This window comes from Vicugna pacos, chromosome 8 (genome assembly GCF_048564905.1).
Source record: "Vicugna pacos chromosome 8, VicPac4, whole genome shotgun sequence".
Classification (NCBI taxonomy): domain Eukaryota; kingdom Metazoa; phylum Chordata; class Mammalia; order Artiodactyla; family Camelidae; genus Vicugna; species Vicugna pacos.
The window spans coordinates 8,052,826-8,075,507 of record NC_132994.1 but is presented as its reverse complement, the minus strand read 5'-3'; the positions used below and the strand labels follow the sequence as shown (position 1 = coordinate 8,075,507).

Sequence of the window (22,682 nt, the reverse complement as noted above, 5' to 3'; positions counted from 1 at the left end):
TGAACAATCCTTGTGTCCGTGGGATGAATCTGACTTGATCATAGTATAAGATCATTTCATGTGTTGTTGGATTCAGTTTGGTATTATTTTGTTGAGAATTTTTGCACCTACATTCATAAAAGATATTAGCTTGTAATTTTCTGTTTTGGTTAGTGTCTTTGTCTGGTTTTGTTATAAGGGTGATGATGGCTTCATAGAATAACTGTGGGAACGTTCCCTCCTCTTCAGCCTTTTGGAAGAGTATGAGAAAGATCAGTATATGTTCTTCTTTGTATATTTGGTAGAATTCCCCAGTGAAGCCTTCCAGGCCAGGATCATGCTTTAAATGAATTAACTGTTTCTATTTATTTTTCTGTAAATTTACTTTATGCATTTAGGAGCTATGTTTTTGGGTGCATAGAAATTTAATTTTCCTATAGTTTCCATAAGAATTTAACTTTTTATTAATATAAGTTATTCTCTTATTTTTAAAGTCCATTTTTTTCTAATCTTAATATGAATACACTGTCTTTCTTTTGGTTAGTATTTTCATTTTTTATTTTTTACCTTTCTGTATACATATGTGTAGATGTGGATATCATATATAATATATAGCTGTATTTTTTAATACAATCTTTTAAAATAAAGCATTTCTACCTTGTCTTTCTGTGTTTTGTACTTGACCCACCATATCTGCATTCGGTCTTTCATTTCTTGCCTCTTTTTAAAATTCATTGCTTTTTAACTTATTACATTTCTTTGCTTACAATTTATTTCACTTTTCTTTTTCTCCAAAGATTTTTAAAATTTGTACTTCTTAAAGACTAATATTCATCATATCTTTACTCCTTTACAAGCAAGATACCTAACTTCAATACACTGAAATACAATTGATTTTAATGAGTCTCTTGCCAGAAAATTTTGCAGTTTCACTTTGTATGAAATGTCTACAAGAAAATCTTATTCCTGAAAGATATTCTAACTGGGTATATAAATCTGGTTGGCACTTGTAATGTTTTTCTTAGCACATTATGCCATTATCTTCTAACTCTGAATGTTGAGAATCCAGATGACACTCTAAATATTGCTTTTTTGTTTGGTTTTTTTGTTTTGTTTGTTTTAAATGAGATAATTAGACTTTTCTGTCTGATTTTGAGATAGTTTGTCTTAGGTGTTTTTCAGTTTCACCATGATGTGACTTGGTATAGGTGTTTTTTGTTTGGGGTCTACTTCCAAGCTTCAGGAACCTAGCTTTTTTTTTTTTTTTTGGTCTTTTTTCACAATTCTGTGTATGTTGCTTCTGGTCTACTTTCTGTTTATTTCTGGTTTTGAATAGATATATATTAGATGTTCATATTTCCCTTTGTATCTTTAACTCTTTTCTATGTTGTTTATTTCTTTTCCTTTTTATATTATATGCAGATGTGGTTTTTGATTTCTATTTCAGTTTATTAATTCCCTCTTTAGCTCATTAAACATATCCATTGAATTTTTCAACTCAATATTCATACTTTCCATAGCTGAAAGTGTTTATTTAAATATTTATTCAAATATTTTTGGACATTTTAATAAGTATGTTTTTCCTTGAAAATATTTTAATTATTTGAAAAGTTTACTTAAACATATTATATACATACTTCTTATATTCTGGTCTTATAATTTCAAAATGTTAAGATTTTGCAGGTTTTATTGTGCTGTCAGTTCTTTTGCTTATTTTTGCTTGTGTTTCCTTCTTTGCTTTTCTCTTCTACATTTTAATGGTGACCTCATCCTTTTTTGGATTTTTATGTTAGAAAACACTTTAACACCTTATTTGAACTGATTTAGTATAAAAGGATTAGCACTCACTTCTACCAGTTGCTTAGAATTATTACCACCAAGAATGGGTTTAAGTTGAATACTTGACTTCTTTTTTCAAACCTATGCAAAACATATGATTTAAATCTTTAACCTTAAGTGAGAAACAATTCATGGTTAAAAATCAAAAAAGAATGTGTTTCACTCCTTTTATCCCGAGACTTATGACAGATAATTTTTCTTATAGTTTATAATAGATGTCTTTTTTCCTTCACATTTACACAGGGAAGCTTTTTGTGGGCATATCTTTAATGATACATGCCCATTGTTCAAACCCTGGGTTTTGTCTCTAGACCCTGTGCTCATAGGCCATGAGAACCGCATCTTAAATTTAGCTCCTTACATGGTCCATTTATCAATGAATCTCAACAAATGAGTTTCCTTTCTTTCCCTCTAGTAAAATGTTTTTAGTTTTACTGTATTTTCTGTAATTTTCTTCCTTTTAACTCAAGGTTCAGAGACTATTTTTTTATAACTATATATTCAACCTGTCAGTATACAGTACTGGTTTTACTTAAAATGAGTAAGCTTAATAAATAAGGTTTTGTTGACAGTATATCTCAAAAATCTTAGCACAGAAGGTTTAACAATGTCAATTCATACTGTAACAGAGAAGAACAAATTGACTCCATATTGGGTCTATTCCTTTAGCTCTAATTTTTTGTTCTGTTGTCTGTGCTTAGTCTGCTAGCTCTGCACCTTTGTAAAAGAATGTTGCCTGTAGCGTGAGATATATGCCCGGGCTTGACCTTTAAAGTATAACACTTTTCATTCATATAGAGATAAAAAGTTGCAGAACAGAGAGTGACAATTGTCTTAATGGAGGTTTATAGGAACTTTTTGCCCAGATCTATGTGAACAGCTACAAGAACAAAGAATTCTGGCACCAAGAAGATTGCAACAACCAGCCACACCCCGCTCCCCTTTTTAGTATTAAAGGAGCCTGAATTCTAACTGGGGTAAGATGGTTCTTTGGGACACTATTCCACCATCTTCTTGGTCTGTTAGCTTTCCAAAAAAAGCTGCTATTCCTTGTCCCAACACCTCATCTCTCAATTTGTTAGCCTGTTGTATGGCAAGTAGTATGAGCTTGGACTCAGTAACAATGCTTTTCAGGAATATTTTAGTAATGCATATATAGGATTGGAAATTCATCAAACCACTGTCATTTTACTTTCCTTCACTAGTATTCAGAAAAAGTTTTTTTTGTTAAATATGTCACATCAATTCTATCTAGTTTCTTTGTGTGAAATTATGGTAATTATGCTATTACAAAAAATATATACATGTATTTTCAAAAGATCTCCTGTTGAAAATTGCAAGCAAAAGAAAAATAAACCAAATGAAACCCAACATTATTAGCAAAATTCTCTGAGGTCAAGAAGTTAAAAGGAATATAGCAATAGAAGATTGAAATAAGAAAATACATCACCACAGAGTATGACCCAAAGGGTAACATCTTGCAGCTTTAGGATCCTTTCAGGATTACATTCACATAAGATGACAAGTCTTTGGACCAGACTGTCCAGCATTCTACTCACTTTTTCTGACCTAAATATATGTTGAAGGCATAGGTATTGAAGGCAATTTTTAAAAAGCTGACTCCCCAGTCACCACAATCACCTACACACAGGAAATGACAAATGAGTCAGGCTTACATAAAATACTATCGAGTACAAAAAATTGGATTTACAGTCATATGGCATTTTTCTCTCATAGCATTCCCCAGTGCAAATCATGCATTAGTTCAGCCTTGTTGTGCCTGAGACAGTAGGTGACACTAAAATTGAATACCCAAGGTGATAAGTCATAGATTCTAGTCCCAATAAAATGCATTTGTGAGATCGTGAAGTGCTACATACCCATCTGTGAATCATGAGCATCATGATAACGTACAATAACTTGTACACTGCTGTATAATTAAAAAGCACTTTACACATGTCATCTAATTTTTGTTTCATCCATACAAAACCCTGTTGAGTAAGCATCATCATCCTCTTTTGTACATATTAGGAAACTGAGGCACAGGGACAATATGGAAATGCCTCATGGTCTCACAGCTAGTAAATGACAGCAAAAGTAGAACACTAATTTTGCTTGAATATATTCAGACTTGAATATGTGGATCCCAGCAGCAAGGAGGAATATAGAATAGAGACATAAACCAGACTGGGGAAGAGTAAGGAGCTGGGGAGCTGATCTCTAAGAGGACACAAATGTCTCCTAACAAATTCTGAAAGTGGTAGTGATTTAAATATTGAATATCTAATTAGGTAGATGGCAATGAATCCATTTAATAGATAACACTAAAAGACTCAACTAGGGTTTCATGGGTTTTGGCACCAGGAAGTTACTATTCGGAGAGATAGACTTCCTGATTCTGACAGGTGATTTTTTTTTTAATCCATAAAGTCTATCTTGTACCTGGATGGTTTTACTCATTAAAGAGGTCATAGGTTGGATGAAAGACAGGAATACTTGATTTTGAAGGTCAAAAACTGAAGACCTAGAGAGTAAATTGATATCCAACTACTGATGGGATTTAACAAAACACAGGGTGAGACATAGTTATTTCCTAAATGGTACAGAGGTACCATTAATGGATATGAACATTGTCACAGAGCTATTGTTGAAGTGCCATCATTTTTGTGGACCTTTCAAACACATGAGCAGGGCATTCTCCATGAAGTTCTGGGAGAGGGATCCACTCCCTAATCCTTGAAACCCTTATGGAAAAAGGTAGGGTAGACACGGCATCACCCTTCCAATTACAGAAACTAAAGAAGAATTTCTGAAAGAAGGGTATGCAGTATCGTTTGAGGTACTGCTAGGAAGATACACAGAAAAGACCCACTGGATTTTTTTAATTATAAAGACATTACTAGGATGACCATGTAAATTATTTCCAAACTGGAACACTTTAGAGATTGAAACAGAATGCTGTTCATCATGATGTTGGGACAACAAGTGTATACTGGGATTGTCCCTGGCATACCTGGAAATACAGCCACTTGAGGCATTCATGATCTTTGTCACTTGAGGCATTCATGATCTTTGTCATGCAAGATTCAGATGATGGGTTAGAAAAATTATGGGCCAATAATAATGACAATACCTGGCACACAACAAGCACTGGACATCGTTTTCTCTAAGTACTTTTCACAAAGTCTCTTATTTAATCTTCACATCAATCATATGAGTTAAGTACAATCACTATAACAGTTTTACAAATGAAGATATTGTAGCACATAAAAATTAAATAACTTAACCAAGGTCATAGAACCAATAGGTAGAAGACCCAGGATTAGAACCCAGGTTGTCTGGCTTTAGAGCCCACTTTTCCACCACCATGCTACCTACTGCCTAAGTATCATTTCCTGAAGAAAGATGAGATAAGGTGGAGGGCAGTGGAGAAAGTGGATGCCATCTTACCAAAAAAAATCTTTTTTTTTGGAGTGTTTTTTCAGAGAATGAAAAGAAAGGAATAGGATCCTTAAGTTTAAGAGAAGAATGTGGGAGAGATAAGCATCCTTATATACTGAGGTTGAGGATCCACAAAAGAGGGAGAGTAATAAACTAGTAGAGAGAAAGGGAGTGAGGTAGCATTCCCAGTTATCTCCTCCATGACCTCAGCTAAGTGCTCAGATGGGAGCATTCTTCATGAAACAGAGGGTGTTTTACAAACTACAGCTATGTATCCCCAACAGAGAAACACTACCAGGTAAGTCCATCACTTAGGATCGTGGATACATTTATAGGACACCTTGCCTCTAAAATGTGTTTGTTAAATGTTTGTTTAATGAATAAGCTAAAATTAAATTTATAAATTTTTCAATTAGGGCTTAGATTTTTAGCCCTTTCATTCTTTTACACTTGACTATTCTTAATGAAAAGATAATTCTTATTTACAATAGAAACAAATAAAGTAATCTCCTTAAGTATTCTTCTAATACATTCAGTTTACAAAATACAGGTAAATATACTGAAAATATATGTCAAAACAGAAGCTAAAATTTTACAAATATGTTGAATGTATTTCATCTTTGAAGATTATCAGGACACAATGATATTTCCTTATTGCACTTAAAATATTATTTTACTACCAAACATTTATTTACGTGTAAATTTTAGACTATTTGCTTACTACTTAATTAACAGTAATGGACAAAACACATGTAATAGAGAAATTCATTCATACAGTAATTCAACAAACATTATTGTAATGAATTGTGAGCTCCACATTGTAGGGATCTAGCAGTTAATGAAAGAGGCCAAGTCTCTGCTTTTCTGGAACTTTTATTTTAGCAGTCATTAGCAACAATAAAATGGATGGATTTGCAGATATATGTCTGCATTATCCAATATTTACTCAGTCATGTCTAGTCCAGGGGGAGAAGACGTCTCAGTCACATCACCCATAATATTATAACACAGGGCCAGATGCCATCTGTGATACTTTATGAAGATGCTGTCTTGACGCAGTTGAGAGACCCTGGCTAGAGGTTGGAGATTGGTCAGTTCTCCCTCTTGAGCATCCCCTCATCCCGGATTACACCTCAGACGTGTCGCCCGCACTCCGAGCGCCCCTCACTTCGGGCCGGCCCCTTGACCCCTCAGCCTGTCTCCCCTCACTGTGACATCCCCCCTCAATCCCAGTGCACCCCTATCCTGAGCTGACTTTTTCAAATGCATCTAAAAACTAAATAAAATACTTAGGAATAAATCTGACCAAGGAGGTGAAAGACTTGCACGTGGACAACTACAAAACTTTGGTTAAGGAAGTTCAAGCACACTTTAAAAGAACAGAAAGATACCCCATGCTCCTGGGTTGGAAGAATCAGTACTGTTAAAAAGGCCATTCTGCTCAAGGCAATCTACAGATTTCCCCATCAAATTATCCTGGACATTTTTCACAGAACTGGAGCAAATGATCCTGACCCTGAGATTTGCACAGAATCACAAAAGACTCAGAATTGCCAAAGCCGTATTGAAGAAAAAGAATGAAGCTGGGGGAATAACTGCTCCCCGGCCCAAATTCAGACAGTATTACAGGCTTACAATCATCACAACAGCACGGTATTGGCATAAAAAGAGACATATGGATCAACAGAACAGGATAGAGAGCCCAAAAATAAATCCACAGACCTACGATCAATTAATCTTCAACAATGGAGACATGAATATACAATAGAGAAAAGACAGTCTCCTCAGCAAGTGGTGTTGGGTAAACCGGATAGCAGCCTGTAAATCCCCGTACACAAAACTAAGCTCAAAATGGCTTAAAGACTCACATATACCACAAGACACAATAAGCCTTGTCGAAGAAAATACAGGCAGGACATTCTCTGACATAAATCTTCACAACGTTCTTAGGGCAGTCTACCCAGGCAGTGGAAATACGAGCAAAAATAAACAAATGGGACCTAATGCACAGCAAAGGAAACCCTAAGCAAAACTAAACGACAACCTACAGAACGGGAAAAAAATATCTGCAAATGAAGCGACTCACAAAAGCTTAATTTGCAGAACATATAAACAGCACATGCAACCCAACCACCACCACCACCTGATCTGAGAATGGACCTAAACAAGACATACAAATGGCCAACAGGCAGATGAAAACATGCTCAATGTCACTAACTATAGAGTAAATGCAAATTAAAACTACCATGAGGTGTCACCTCACACCAGGCACATCATTTAAAAGTTCATGAAGGATATAAATGCTGGAGAGGGAGTGGAGAAAAGGGAACCCTCCTACACTGCTGCTGGGAACGTAGTTTGGTGTAGGCATTACGGAAAACAGTATGGACAGTCCTCAAAAAGCTAAAAATAGCCTTCCCATATGATTCAGCAATCCCACGTCTCCGTACATATCTGGAGGAAACTCTAATGTGAAAAGACACCTGCACCCCAATATTCACAGCACCGCTATATACAATTGCCAAGACATGGGAGCAACCTAAATAAAGCAACAGATAACTAGACAAAGAAGTTGTGGTCTATTCATACAATAGAGTACCACTCTACAAAGTAAAACATATTAATGATTTTGTCATAAACAATAATAAAAACAACGCCATTCGCAGCAACATGGATGGACGCCCTTCCCCTCCCCACCAGCGGCGCCACCACCCCATGACCATGCAGGGCACCTGCCTCCCGGTAGCCCACTCACCTACAAACAAGTGTCTCAGGAACCTGGGACAGCAGCGGGGAAACGGGCATAGCCCCTGGCAAGCTGGTCGATTAGCCCTCACCGCCCCTGGGGCATGGCCTGGGGGCGGCCTCGGCCGCCCCAGCTTCGCTGGAAGCACGTCCCCGGGTCAGCCTGCTCCCGGGAGGCGGGCGCGGTGCGGCCAGGGAGCGGCTGCTACTGCGGCAGCGGTGATGGTGGGATTTGGGCTGCCCCATGCAACAGCGCAGGACTTGCTCTCATTTCCCGCTGCCGCGGCGCCCTCACTTTGACTGCACGCGCCCGCCTCCCAGGAGCAGACTGACTTGGAAGCTAGGTCACGCGAACATGGGGACATAGAGGCCGCCCCCAGGCCAGGCCTTGGGGCAGATAGGAGCAAGTCTACCAGAGCATCACGGCACCCCCTCTACCCCTGCAGCTGCCACCTCCCGCCCAGACCTCTGAACGACCACGCCCGCCTCCAGAGAGCAGGCTGTCCTGGGAACGTGCCTTCAGCGAACCAGGGGCAGCAAGTGCTGCCCCCAGGCCAGGCCGCCCCCAAGGCCAGGCCGCCGGGGAGATCGGAGCGAACAGACCAGCTCGCACGGGCTGAGCCCTCTCCTCGCCGCCGCCGCCAATGCCGCCCCCCCTACCCCCCCCCCCGCACCCTGACAGCGCCGCGTCTGCCTCCCAGGAGCAAACCGACTGAGATTCCTAAAAAACCTAAAGATAGGCTTGCCAAAAGCTTTTCATTTCGGGGACAGGCCAACAAGTTCCCAAAGGCCCAGACCTTGCCGGTTATCCCGCCCCAAGTCGCCTGCGCCCAGGAGGGTCCAGGGCGGCCTCCGCTAGGCAGGCAGGTCCGCCTAGGCAGAAAGGCGGTGGGAAGTGCTCCGGGACCGTCCGGCGCCCTCCCACCTCCCCGGGCTGCAGCCGCTTTCCCGAACCCCGGTACGAGCGGCGGCAAAGAGGCGGGGTTCAGGGACTACTAACGGGAGGGGTGGGGGGCACCAGGAACCATGGCTGCAGGCCGCTTTCCCGAACTCCGGTAAAGGCGGTGGCAAAGAGGCGGGGTTCAGGGACTACTAACGGGGGGGGGGGGGGGCACCAGGAATCATGGCTGCAGGCCGCTTTCCCGAACTCGGGTACAAGCGGCGGCAAAGAGGCGGGGTTGAGGGACTACTAACGGGAGGGGGGGGGCACCAGGAATCATGGCTGCAGGCCGCTTTCCCGAACTCGGGTACAAGCGGCGGCAAAGAGGCGGGGTTCAGGGACTACTAAAGGGGGGGGCACCAGGAACCCTGGCTGCAGGCCACGGACCCACTTCAGGTTCCTAATCGGCCGCCCCACCCGGGCATCACCGACGAACCCCTACCTACGCGCCTCCCCAACTGCGCAGCCCAGGCCTCACCTGCCTGCTCCCTGACCTGCGCGCCCCCACCAACGCCCCCTTACCTGCTCGGCAGCAGCAGCAGCGTAGGCGACAACAAGCGGCGGTCCAGACCCCAGGCCGCGTTCCTCCGGAGGGGCTGGTCCAGGAGCACCCGGCTCCCGCCAGCTCCCACACGCTCTGGACGGAGCGCAGCGGCCTCGCATCCTCCGGTCTGTGCGTCCGCGCGTGCGCGCCGCTCCCCTCCTCCTCCTGAGCGCAGCGCGGACGCTCGGGTTGGGTCTTCTGCCATACCGGACCCGAGGAGTGGGGCCTGGCGGGCCTGGGCGGTGGGGCGGATCCCCATCCCCAGCGCCCTCACCCTGCCAAGGACTGGATCTCCGCACCCAGCAAGAACCACCTCTGGCCGGGGCCAGGGCTGGGGACAGGGCCGGGCCACACCCACCGGCTCCACTCCCCCTGCTCGCCGCCCCTCCCACCCCATCGGTGCCTCCACACCCCCAGCCAGGCCCGGTCCCTGACCAGATCCCCAAGACCAGTTTTTTTCCTGCTTACACCGAGATCCCCATCCCCACACCCTGCCCCACTAGGTCGTAACCTACGGCCCCTGCACCCCAAGCTGACCCCTCAAGCCTCAGCCTGGGTTCCCCCACCATCCCGAGATGGTCCCCTCATCCCCGGATTACACCTCAGACGTGTCGCCCGCACTCCGAGCGCCCCTCACTTCGGGCCGGCCCCTTGACCCCCTCAGCCTGTCTCCCCTCACTGTGACATCCCCCCTCAATCCCAGTGCACCCCTATCCTGAGCTGACTTTTTCAAATGCATCTAAAAACTAAATAAAATACTTAGGAATAAATCTGACCAAGGAGGTGAAAGACTTGCACGTGGACAACTACAAAACTTTGGTTAAGGAAGTTCAAGCACACTTTAAAAGAACAGAAAGATACCCCATGCTCCTGGGTTGGAAGAATCAGTACTGTTAAAAAGGCCATTCTGCTCAAGGCAATCTACAGATTTCCCCATCAAATTATCCTGGACATTTTTCACAGAACTGGAGCAAATGATCCTGACCCTGAGATTTGCACAGAATCACAAAAGACTCAGAATTGCCAAAGCCGTATTGAAGAAAAAGAATGAAGCTGGGGGAATAACTGCTCCCCGGCCCAAATTCAGACAGTATTACAGGCTTACAATCATCACAACAGCACGGTATTGGCATAAAAAGAGACATATGGATCAACAGAACAGGATAGAGAGCCCAAAAATAAATCCACAGACCTACGATCAATTAATCTTCAACAATGGAGACATGAATATACAATAGAGAAAAGACAGTCTCCTCAGCAAGTGGTGTTGGGTAAACCGGATAGCAGCCTGTAAATCCCCGTACACAAAACTAAGCTCAAAATGGCTTAAAGACTCACATATACCACAAGACACAATAAGCCTTGTCGAAGAAAATACAGGCAGGACATTCTCTGACATAAATCTTCACAACGTTCTTAGGGCAGTCTACCCAGGCAGTGGAAATACGAGCAAAAATAAACAAATGGGACCTAATGCACAGCAAAGGAAACCCTAAGCAAAACTAAACGACAACCTACAGAACGGGAAAAAAATATCTGCAAATGAAGCGACTCACAAAAGCTTAATTTGCAGAACATATAAACAGCACATGCAACCCAACCACCACCACCACCTGATCTGAGAATGGACCTAAACAAGACATACAAATGGCCAACAGGCAGATGAAAACATGCTCAATGTCACTAACTATAGAGTAAATGCAAATTAAAACTACCATGAGGTGTCACCTCACACCAGGCACATCATTTAAAAGTTCATGAAGGATATAAATGCTGGAGAGGGAGTGGAGAAAAGGGAACCCTCCTACACTGCTGCTGGGAACGTAGTTTGGTGTAGGCATTACGGAAAACAGTATGGACAGTCCTCAAAAAGCTAAAAATAGCCTTCCCATATGATTCAGCAATCCCACGTCTCCGTACATATCTGGAGGAAACTCTAATGTGAAAAGACACCTGCACCCCAATATTCACAGCACCGCTATATACAATTGCCAAGACATGGGAGCAACCTAAATAAAGCAACAGATAACTAGACAAAGAAGTTGTGGTCTATTCATACAATAGAGTACCACTCTACAAAGTAAAACATATTAATGATTTTGTCATAAACAATAATAAAAACAACGCCATTCGCAGCAACATGGATGGACGCCCTTCCCCTCCCCACCAGCGGCGCCACCACCCCATGACCATGCAGGGCACCTGCCTCCCGGTAGCCCACTCACCTACAAACAAGTGTCTCAGGAACCTGGGACAGCAGCGGGGAAACGGGCATAGCCCCTGGCAAGCTGGTCGATTAGCCCTCACCGCCCCTGGGGCATGGCCTGGGGGCGGCCTCGGCCGCCCCAGCTTCGCTGGAAGCACGTCCCCGGGTCAGCCTGCTCCCGGGAGGCGGGCGCGGTGCGGCCAGGGAGCGGCTGCTACTGCGGCAGCGGTGATGGTGGGATTTGGGCTGCCCCATGCAACAGCGCAGGACTTGCTCTCATTTCCCGCTGCCGCGGCGCCCTCACTTTGACTGCACGCGCCCGCCTCCCAGGAGCAGACTGACTTGGAAGCTAGGTCACGCGAACATGGGGACATAGAGGCCGCCCCCAGGCCAGGCCTTGGGGCAGATAGGAGCAAGTCTACCAGAGCATCACGGCACCCCCTCTACCCCTGCAGCTGCCACCTCCCGCCCAGACCTCTGAACGACCACGCCCGCCTCCAGAGAGCAGGCTGTCCTGGGAACGTGCCTTCAGCGAACCAGGGGCAGCAAGTGCTGCCCCCAGGCCAGGCCGCCCCCAAGGCCAGGCCGCCGGGGAGATCGGAGCGAACAGACCAGCTCGCACGGGCTGAGCCCTCTCCTCGCCGCCGCCGCCAATGCCGCCCCCCTCCCCCCGCACCCTGACAGCGCCGCGTCTGCCTCCCAGGAGCAAACCGATTGAGATTCCTAAAAAACCTAAAGATAGGCTTGCCAAAAGCTTTTCATTTCGGGGACAGGCCAACAAGTTCCCAAAGGCCCAGACCTTGCCGGTTATCCCGCCCCAAGTCGCCTGCGCCCAGGAGGGTCCAGGGCGGCCTCCGCTAGGCAGGCAGGTCCGCCTAGGCAGAAAGGCGGTGGGAAGTGCTCCGGGACCGTCCGGCGCCCTCCCACCTCCCCGGGCTGCAGCCGCTTTCCCGAACCCCGGTACGAGCGGCGGCAAAGAGGCGGGGTTCAGGGACTACTAACGGGGGGGGGGCGCACCAGGAACCATGGCTGCAGGCCGCTTTCCCGAACTCGGGTACAAGCGGCGGCAAAGAGGCGAGGTTCAGGGACTACTAACGGGGGGGGGGGGGGCACCAGGAAACAAGGCTGCAGGCCGCTTTCCCGAACTCCGGTAAAGGCGGTGGCAAAGAGGCGGGGTTCAGGGACTTCTAACGGGGGTGGGGGGGCACCAGGAATCATGGCTGCAGCCGCTTTCCAGAACCCCGGTACGAGCGGCGGCAAAGAGGTGGGGTTCAGGGACTACTAACGGGGGGGGCACCAGGAACCATGGCTGCAGCCGCTTTCCCGAACCCCGGTACGAGCGGCGGCAAAGAGGCGGGGTTCAGGGACTACTAACGGGGGGGGGGGGCACCAGGAACCATGGCTGCAGGCTGCTTTCCCGAACTCCGGTAAAGGCGGTGGCAAAGAGGCGGGGTTCAGGGACTACTAACGGGGGGGGGGGGGCACCAGGAACCATGGCTGCAGGCCGCTTTCCCGAACTCGGGTACAAGCGGCGGCAAAGAGGCGGGGTTCAGGGACTACTAACGGGGGGGGGGCACCAGGAATCATGGCTGCAGGCCGCTTTCCCGAACTCCGGTAAATGCGGTGGCAAAGAGGCGGGGTTGAGGGACTACTAACGGGGGGGGGGGGGTGGCACCAGGAATCATGGCTGCAGGCCGCTTTCCCGAACTCCGGTAAAGGCGGTGGCAAAGAGGCGGGGTTGAGGGACTACTAACGGGGGGGGGGGGGCACCAGGAATCATGGCTGCAGGCCGCTTTCCCGAACTCGGGTACAAGCGGCGGCGGCAAAGAGGCTCGGTTCAGGGACTACTAACCCGGGGGGTGGGCACCAGGAACCATGGCTGCAGGCCACGGACCCACTTCAAGTTCCTAATCTGCCGCCCCACCCGGGCATCACCGACGAACCCCTACCTACGCGCCTCCCCAACTGCGCAGCCCAGGCCTCACCTGCCTGCTCCCTGACCTGCGCGCCCCCACCAACGCCCCCTTACCTGCTCGGCAGCATCAGCGTAGGCGACAACAAGCGGCAGTCCAGACCCCAGGCCGCGTTCCTCCGGAGGGGCTGGTCCAGGAGCACCCGGCTCCCGCCAGCCCCCACACGCTCTGGACGGAGCGCAGCCGCCTCGCATCCTCGCTTCTGTGCGTCCGCGCATGCGCGCCGCGCCCCTCCTCCTCATGGTTGGAGAGCTGACTCTTGTCCCTTCCACACTGTCTGATAGAACAGGAATGTTCTGGCTGCTGGGGGCAACTTTCAACAATCATCCTTGTGGCTTCTACCTTGCTATCTGTGTTCATTCACCCTATTATTTTTGAGTATTTATTAGAAGACTGATGTTATAAAAAGATGTTTAAAGGACTGAGAAAACCTACGTCCCTTGGCTGAAACTTTGAATTTATCTTAAGCTCCAGTGTCTCCATTCTTTATAAAAGGTGAGGATGGAGTGGCATGTCAGTGTCCAATACAAAGGGAGCTTTTGAGCAGGTCTGAAAAGATGAGTTTTAATGTTTACAATTGCTCAATGCATAACCAGCTAACCTTATGAATAGATCACCCAGGGGACACCATGTGGTATAATTTGTGAGTCAAAGATACCATCATTTCTTTGGGTTAATATCTTTTCTTCCCTCCTGGTTATTCATAGGTATAAAATCACTATTGCTTTAATTTATTCTTGAATTTTTGCTAACTTGGATAGACTGCCCATCAAAAATTGGACTTGTGTTTTCAGTACAAAGCTTGAGTAAAACTTAGTAGATGATAAAATGTACTTGGTGGGCTCCAGAATCCCATTTTTGTATTTTTTTCCTTTAAATATATTCCCCAGTTGTGGTCTCTGCGTTTCCCACCTCCCCTCACTTGCATTTTAAAAAGATGAGTCCAGGCTTGAGAAGAGATTGTTTGCACAAGTGAAGCTATGTTATAAGAATGTTTTACAGATTGCCCACAGTCTCCTCTGTGGTGGGAAAGAGCCAGGTGGTAACCATGCAATGGCATCCCTTACAACAAGAGGGAAAGGACAGTTAGATCAAGGTGCAGATTCTGACAGGTAGAGAAGAGCAAGTCCTCTTACTCAGTGGGCCAGACTTCTCCTGTGGCAGCCAGTTGTTACTGTTAAATTTTAATGAAAATTTTAGAGATTTGAAATGATTCTGAGAAATTATTTGAAGGTAAATGGTTATTTAAGACTTTCAGCTTGCCACGGGGCTGGTGACCATGAATTTTTACTAGAAACAAACCACACAGCTGTGCACATTTAATTACATTATTTAACAGCTTAGATATGAAAGCAGAAAAGGCAGAGGAGGGGTTGACTTGGCCTTAGGAACTGGCTGCATAAGCATAGTGGAAATGCCAGAATTGTATGAATCTGAAGGTGACAGGAGAAATTTATAGATGAGTTTGGAGGAGCAGTCATGGCGGAAGGGAGTGGGGAGAGGAATGGGTAGGACTGACGAACTCAGTTTTGAAGGGAAGCTCTGCTCAGCTGGTGATGAACCCACCTCACCCCTGCTAGTCTCCACCGAGCCACTCCAGCCTGGCTTCTCTCGTACATCAAACAACTGCAATAGTTTCACCAAGGTAACTAATGCCCTCTTTATCACAAAAGCCCTTTTCTTCTCAGTCCTGATTGTCTCTGACCTCAGGAAACCCAGCTCTCTCTCCAAAGCCTGAGGCCCAAATACAAAATTTCTTTAAGAATACTTCCCATCGGATGTTTGAATGGTACCTCAAATTCTTCCAAACTTTGCCTACCAAACTTGCCCATGATTCTGAGATTTTAATCTCAGGAAATAGAACCACCATTAATCCAGGCAGGAGTATGGAAGCTGAGAAGTCCCACTATCTTTCATTGCAAACTGGAGACCAAGGGAAGCCAATGGCGTAATGCTAGCCTCAGTCTGAAGGTCTGAGAACAAGGGGAGTCACTGATGTAGATCCCAATCTGAGGGCAGGAAAAGATGAGAAGAGGCAGGAGAAGGGAAGGGGGAAAATTTCTCCTTCTTCCACATTTTGTTCTTCTCAGGCCCTCAACAGTTTGGATAATACCTACACATTTTAAGGAAGGCAATCTACTGAGTCCACCTATTCAGACTAATTTCATCAGACACACCTAAAAACAATGTCAACCTAGACAGCCTGCCTCCAGTCTCATTGACACATAAAATTATCTGTCGTGGTGTCCAACTAAAAAGATAACCCACAGAACAGAAACAGAATCATTATCAAGAAATACTAACACAAAACATTTCCTGACGCTGAAAGCCATGAGTCAGTGAATTAGAATGGTCTACCAAAGCCAAGCACGATGAGAACAAATAATAATAATAAAGAAAGAAGAAAGGAAGGAAGGAAAACACACCAAGGCAATGCATTATGAATTTCACAACACGAAGGGTAAGGAAATCTATCCTCAAAAATTTCTAGTGTGGCATAAACACAGATTACATAAAAAGGGATAAAAATGAGAATGATTTCAGTTTTTTGAATCCGCATTGAGAAGCAAAAGCCTTTCAAAATTCTGAGTGAAGTAATTTTCACCCTAGATTACTATACACAATCGGAACATTAATTAGGGACTGTGGAAGTAGAATGACAACACTTTTAGATCTGCAGGATCTCAAGATCCTGTCTCCCATGCATCCTTTCTCAGGAATCAACTGGAGGGTGTGAGCTATCAAAACAAGGATGTTAACCAAGAAAGAGGAAGACAACGGGGTCCAGGTGCCTGGAGGCACCACACAGAGTAGAGGCAAAGGGTGCTCTGGGTGCTGGTGCTGGGAACCCCAGGGTGACAGCTGAGAGCAGCCCTTTGGAGCCACCCACCCACACTGAAGCAGAGAAATCAGATCTCCAGAAATTCAAGTTGATGGCAAATTGCACAGAGACGTTGTTAGAAAGTGTGGAAAGAATTAGCAATTGTCACAAAGAAAACTAACCAAATAACAAGTAAGGTAAGTAGGAACTTCAGGATTAACAAGAATTTGTACAAGAGAAGAAATCCTAGTGTAGTAGTTGGCTGAGTACAAACAATATTTGCACAGTCATGGTGATTTACACAGAGAATGTTGGTTTCCCCTTACTGGGACAGTGTGATGCAGGGAAGAGGCTGTCAGAGACATGCATCCTCATCTCTCTTCAGATAAACAGGTAGGAGCTAAATTTCACTTATAAACCACAAAAATAAGAAGGTCAATGCTGGAGAAAGGGCTGAAGAAGTTGAATGTGGTGTGCCTGATAATCAAAACCAGGAGACAAGGCCAAGCCTGCCCTTTGGGACATGGTGACTTTGTAAGTTCTATGTAGAAATCAGTTTGGCAAATACATAAAAATTTTTTATTTGGAAGTTTTTTTTTTAATGAAGGGAACTCTAATTTGAAAAGATACATGCACCCCAATGATCATAGCAGCACTATTTACAATAGCCAAGACATGGAAACAATCTAAATGTCCATCAGCAAATGACTGGATAAAGAAGTTGTGGTATATTTATACAATGGAATACTACTCAGCCATAAAAATAATAAAATAATGCCATCTGCAGCAACATGGATAGACCTGGAGAATGTCATTCTAAGTGAAGTAAGCCAGAAAGAGAAAAAAATTTATTATACGATATCACTCATATGTGGAATCCAAAAAAAGCAAAAAAGTGGATACTAATGAACTTATTTACAAAACAGGAACAGACTTGCAGATGTAGTAAACAATCTTACAGTTACCAGGGGAAGGGGGGGGAAGGGATAAATTGGGAGTTTGCGTTTTGCAAATGTTAGCCATTATATACAAAAATAGGTTAAAAAAACCAATTTCTTCTGTATAGCACAGGGAACTACATTCAATATCTTGTAATAACACTTAATGAAAAAGAATATGAAGATGAATAGATGTATGTATATCATGACTGGGACATTGTGCTATACACCAGAAACTGACACATTGTAACTGACTATACTTCAATTAAAAATTAATTAATTAATTAATTAATTAAAGGTTGAAAGGAAAGCCTGATACTTGGAAGTATCAGAAATAATAATATTGAGTCCTTTGTGACAGCAGTACTTATATCCACAACTGCACTCCCTCTTCATGGGGGACTCTCCAGGGGGGTTTTCTCTTTGTTTCAACAGCCTCTACCATCTGGTTCTGAATGGAGCCTCCACTGAACACTGTGAGAGGGCTGAGCTGTTCACCAGAGTCAGAGACGCATGGCAAGCGCCTCCGTGGTTCTGAGAGGAAAAAGGAAATCAGGAACCTTCCAGAATAAACTGAAGACCCTGGAAAACCCCAAAGAAATGAGAAATTGGATTAAAAATTCCTCATTGGAAGGGTTACAGCTCTCAGCATCACACTTCAGTGTTGCCTGCTGTAATAAGATCACCCTGGGTGAGATCAGCTCTGACGGTGGGAGGGCTGTGTGACAGGAGGAGGGGAGGGGAGGGGAAGGAAGATCTCTGTTCTCAGAGAAGCCACTTCTGTTTGGCTATACTCAACCACGTCTCTTTCTCCTTTCAAATACTGATGTCAAGGCCCTCAAGGATCCTGAGAGGTTTTTTTTTCCCCACCATGGGGACCCCTGGATATTTGGTGCTGAATTTTACTTTGTTACAATGGCCAAGTCAAAGAGTCCACTAGCTACACCCTCCCTGAAGTCCACTCTGGGCAAAATCTGAAAAACTCCGCTTTTCTACGTAAACACAAAGTGTAAATAGCAGGACCCTATTGTCATCATCTGTAACCGTCTGATACCTATGATGGTGTCTGTAACTGCCTAACTGTATGATGGTTTAAAGGGTTTTTCTCATGTCCTTGCTGACCGGGGTTGGGCTGGAGAGGAGGGAGGCTTGGGTGGTCCCCCAGCCCCCTCGTGGTGCTGTGTGCAGGGATCGTGCTTAGTGCCCTGCTCCTGATCCCAGTGCCTGGCTCTTGACCCTAGTGCCCTCTTCTTGACCCCTTGTGTTTTCCTTGAATCCTGTTGTTTCAACTGCAGCCGGAGGTCTCAGGCTTCAGCCTGCTTGAAAGACTAAAAGCATTTATCAACCTGACTTTAAAGTTTTTCTCTAGAGCTCTTTTCCATGGAGCCTCTTCCTATGTATCCTTTGTTCTAGGAACAAGAATATTAAGAAAATCCCAAAGCCAAAGGTAAATTTCTTACTCAGCAGAGGGAAGGGGACCACTGCATCTGCAAAAACAAGAACAACCTTGCAACAATTTGTTACCCTGTATGCAATCACTATGGAAAAAGCTGCCTCTCCTACTTCATCCAAAACACTGTCCTAGAGTCTCAATTCAGTAAGTGTGGTGCAGAGGCCGTGTTAGGATGTTCTGTTGCTCACAATGGAGTCCACAAAGATAGTCTGAGCCACAGGTACAGGGTTCTGTTTCCAGGAGCTGGGGTTCACTGGCATCTCACTAAAAAGCCTTCCCTGCTTCCACATGTGTGTAAATGGAGAAGCAGGGTTTGATATAAATGGTTTTGCTCTGTTAGTAACCTTGCTGGAGACATAAAGAGGCCATAAAGTCCTTCTCATCATCACAGGAAGTAACGGCCAGGTGGGTGGTGAGAGCAGGGTCACAGCCAGGAGGAGCTATTCTGTCCCAGGTCACTGATATTACAACAATATCCCCTTAGAGATGGGAATTAACTATTTCTAGCTCTTTGCTTTTCTTTCCATAATGAGAACATGGGGGAGGGTAGAGCTCAGTGATAGAGTGTGTGCTTAGCATGCACATGGTCCTGGGTTCAACCCTCAGTATCTCCATTTAAAAAAAATAAGTAAAATTTAAAATAAATAAATAAACCTAATTATTTTCTCTTTCCAAAGAAGAGAATATTCTCGTGTGTGTGACACACTTCTCTCCTCTCTTTGGGAGCTGCCTGTCTGAAGAGGTGCCTTGCAGAGAAGGTCATGGGCCAGCTCCTCACTTGGCTCTAGTGCCTGTGGACTCTGTGGGCTGTACTCAGATGCCCTACAATTCCAGCACCTTCTCCTTACAAGCATCCTTCTCTTTCTCTAGACCCTTCCTTTTGAAGTGCTGAGTAAAGCTATCACCTTCAAGTGTTAATGACAAATTTTGTTGTCACCTCAGTTCAGGGTAGAGGGTTTAATTTAGAACAGAGAGAGGGCCCAGGATGACTGGATTTCCAGCCCTGATTTATGGAACAGTTGTTTAGGGTCAGAAGGTCCTCCTCAGCCTCCGTCAAATCTGAGATTTTTATATTCTAACAATGCCTGCTGATGTGGTTACAAAATTTAGTACTGTGGTTCTTGTCTCATAATGGCATTTAAAATATTTTTTAATTTAAATTTAATAGAAATAATTATCTTTGAAAAATTAAGAATAGTACTTATAGTGGTAGAGTGGGATGACTTTTTACATCAACTCAGACAGGGTTTCTTGAAGAGCTAAGGTTAGAGTTTAGAATCAAGTTTAGACACAAGTAAAACTTACTGAAGAAGCAGGGAGAGACAAATCTAGGCATAGGGAATATTTTGAGCAAAAATTCAGAAGCAGGATAGGTGACCCATGTAATATTACTACCATATAATAGCCAGGGCCAACATTTTACAACTTCAAAGAAGATGTCATAAATACTGATGGTTTGGCAGCCAGAACAGCCCCAAGTGGCCTCTTCAAGGTCTATGTAAGTTCAGATCTCCCTCTCTCGTTGCTCGCTGCCTCACTCTCTCAATTTATAGGCAGCAATAAGTGATTCCTCACCCCTCCCCATCCCTAAGGAAGCAGCCCTGTGACCTTCTTAGGGGTGGAAATCTAAATCAGAGATGAATAGAAAAGGAAAAAACAGAACAAAGTGCATTTTTGGTTAGATATCAGGTTGTTAGCTTTATGCTGTTTAAATAGATTTCTATTTCTTGCAAATAAATCACGGCAACCACTCAAAATCAAAGAGCACATGGAAGACACATTCCTTAACATAAGATAAAAACAAAATAGCTCCTGTGGTTGTCCATGAAAGAATATGCAATAAAAATATGTGATTTGATCATCTTACGAGGGACATTGAGACAAGGTCTTCTTTAATACACAGGGATGGGATTTGATGGAGAGGCTCATAAAGGGCAGACCATCAATCAGTGTGGACCGCAACACACAGTGTGTGTCTCTGTCACTGGGAACTCCTCTAATCATCTTTAGAACTAAAGGTAAGAATTGGGTAAAATAAAGTTGAAAGAATATACAATTTCTATGATCCTTTCTAAAGTTAACACAACAAGCCCCAGCGCCCACTTCACAGTTACAATCTGCTCTGCCTCAGAGACAAGACCCCTGAGATGACCCACTCCCTGCTTTCTGCCGGAGGCTGTGCCGTGGAGAAAAGATTTGATCCACATAAACCAGCCCAGGCATTTAAAGCGTCACCTCTCTCAGAAAGGACACATACAAAGACCGTTTTATGGTTTCATGTATTTTTATAAACAGCAGGATAGTTAAACCTGACTCATTTTTTCTGATATTAACAAATTGTCAGGAATAGCTATATTAGTAGAGACAAAGTAACCTTTGCACCTTGTTGTATAAGAAAATAATCAAATGATTTGGTCTTGACTTTGGCATTTGAACACTATTAAGAGTTCACAAGTTGGCACATAATTGTTACACAAAAGTTGAACCTATAAAATACAAGTGTATTGACCTGTATTTTGAAGCTGGATTTATATTAGCTCTTAAGTTCAGAAGTTTTCTGTAACCTTAAAGGAAAGAAGGAATTGTGATAATAGGGGGGAAAAGAAAGCATCCAACTCAGCTTCAGAAGACCTGGATTCAGAGTCCTGAAAGAAAGGGAGATCTTAGAGACCATCTGGTGCTATAACCAAACCCCACATTCCACTAATAAGGAAACAGAAAATCCAGAGAGGTGAAAGTGGGAGAGATGGAGCTAGAGCCCTGCTGCTCATTTCAGTACTTCCGTCCACAAAGGACTGTTTCCCTGGCTCAGTCTGTACCCTCCTTAGATACCAGCTGTAAACAGAGGCGGGGAGGTGGGAGTGAGTCATGAAGAAGGGGTGAAGACGCAGAAACTTGCATATTGTGTAAAATACCAGGTTAAATAAGAAAATGAGGAGAAATGCCCAATCTCAAGGGAATTGAATTCAAATCAAAGCCACACCAGTGTCCACAATCAGCTCACACGTTGTCGTTCTTCCATGCTTGTCCTCAGCATACAGAGAGCAGTCGCCGGCCATACTTCCTTTCCAGAGCTACAATGCTTCCTCCAGATTTTCCAAGGCACCATCAAGATCTACACATATGGTTGTTATGAAAAATTTCCAGTTATGAAAAATTCTGTGATGCCCTACTGTAGAAACTCCTCTCTCTGGCTGACATTGTCCTATAGCATTCTTTTGTGCTTCCTGTCTTTTTCTTTAAAAAGTAGCAGATACCCAAAAGAGGAGACAACTCATCATTATGCTGTTAAAAGTGAAAAACAAATAAACAAGGCTTTACAGACTTTAAGTCTGATAATGTGTAAAATGTCTTTTGTATATATGCTATCAGTAAATTCTCACAACAGCTGTGTGAAGTAGGCATTTTATGTTGTTTAACAGACAAGTAAACTAAATCTCACCATGGTGGAGTGACATCCTCAAATTCACTTACCTCAATGAAAACGTTCCATTTGAAACCCAGATCTGTTTTTTTAGCTCAATGATTTCTTAGTAAATCATAAGTAATTTTTTTATACTAAAAGAAGATGAATACCACATCTATGGAAACCCATTTCATACAGTGAAGTGAGTTCTCTACCCTTGTTTGCTCCCACAATGCTGGATGTAACTGTAAGATTTTTTTTCTTGATTACTTTTATTTTTATTTCTATTTTTTATTGAAGGGTCGTTAGTTACAATGTGTCAATTTCTGGTGTACAGCATAATGTCTCAGTCATGCATACATATACATATATTCATTTCCATATTCTTTTTCATTAA

At 44.2% G+C, this 22,682-nt stretch overlaps 1 protein-coding gene and 1 long non-coding RNA gene across 2 annotated transcripts in view; one reads left to right on the top strand and one right to left on the bottom strand.

The window, feature by feature from the left end:
- LOC140697950 (uncharacterized) overlaps positions 1-19,139 on the bottom strand; it is a 40,064-nt gene extending 20,925 nt beyond the window's left edge. The window contains exons 1-3 of the mRNA XM_072966356.1: positions 19,068-19,139; positions 15,239-15,401; positions 13,724-13,901 (exon numbers count right to left, since the gene is read on the bottom strand). Coding sequence (XP_072822457.1) covers positions 13,724-13,901; positions 15,239-15,401; positions 19,068-19,139 — 413 coding nt within the window. The remainder of the gene's footprint in view (positions 1-13,723; positions 13,902-15,238; positions 15,402-19,067) is intronic.
- A 1,646-nt stretch (positions 19,140-20,785) lies between these two features.
- LOC140697821 (uncharacterized) lies at positions 20,786-22,218 on the top strand. The gene is made up of 2 exons (XR_012075177.1): positions 20,786-20,897; positions 21,914-22,218. It is a non-coding gene; the product is annotated as an uncharacterized lncRNA (long non-coding RNA).
- The last annotated feature ends 464 nt before the right edge of the window (positions 22,219-22,682 follow it).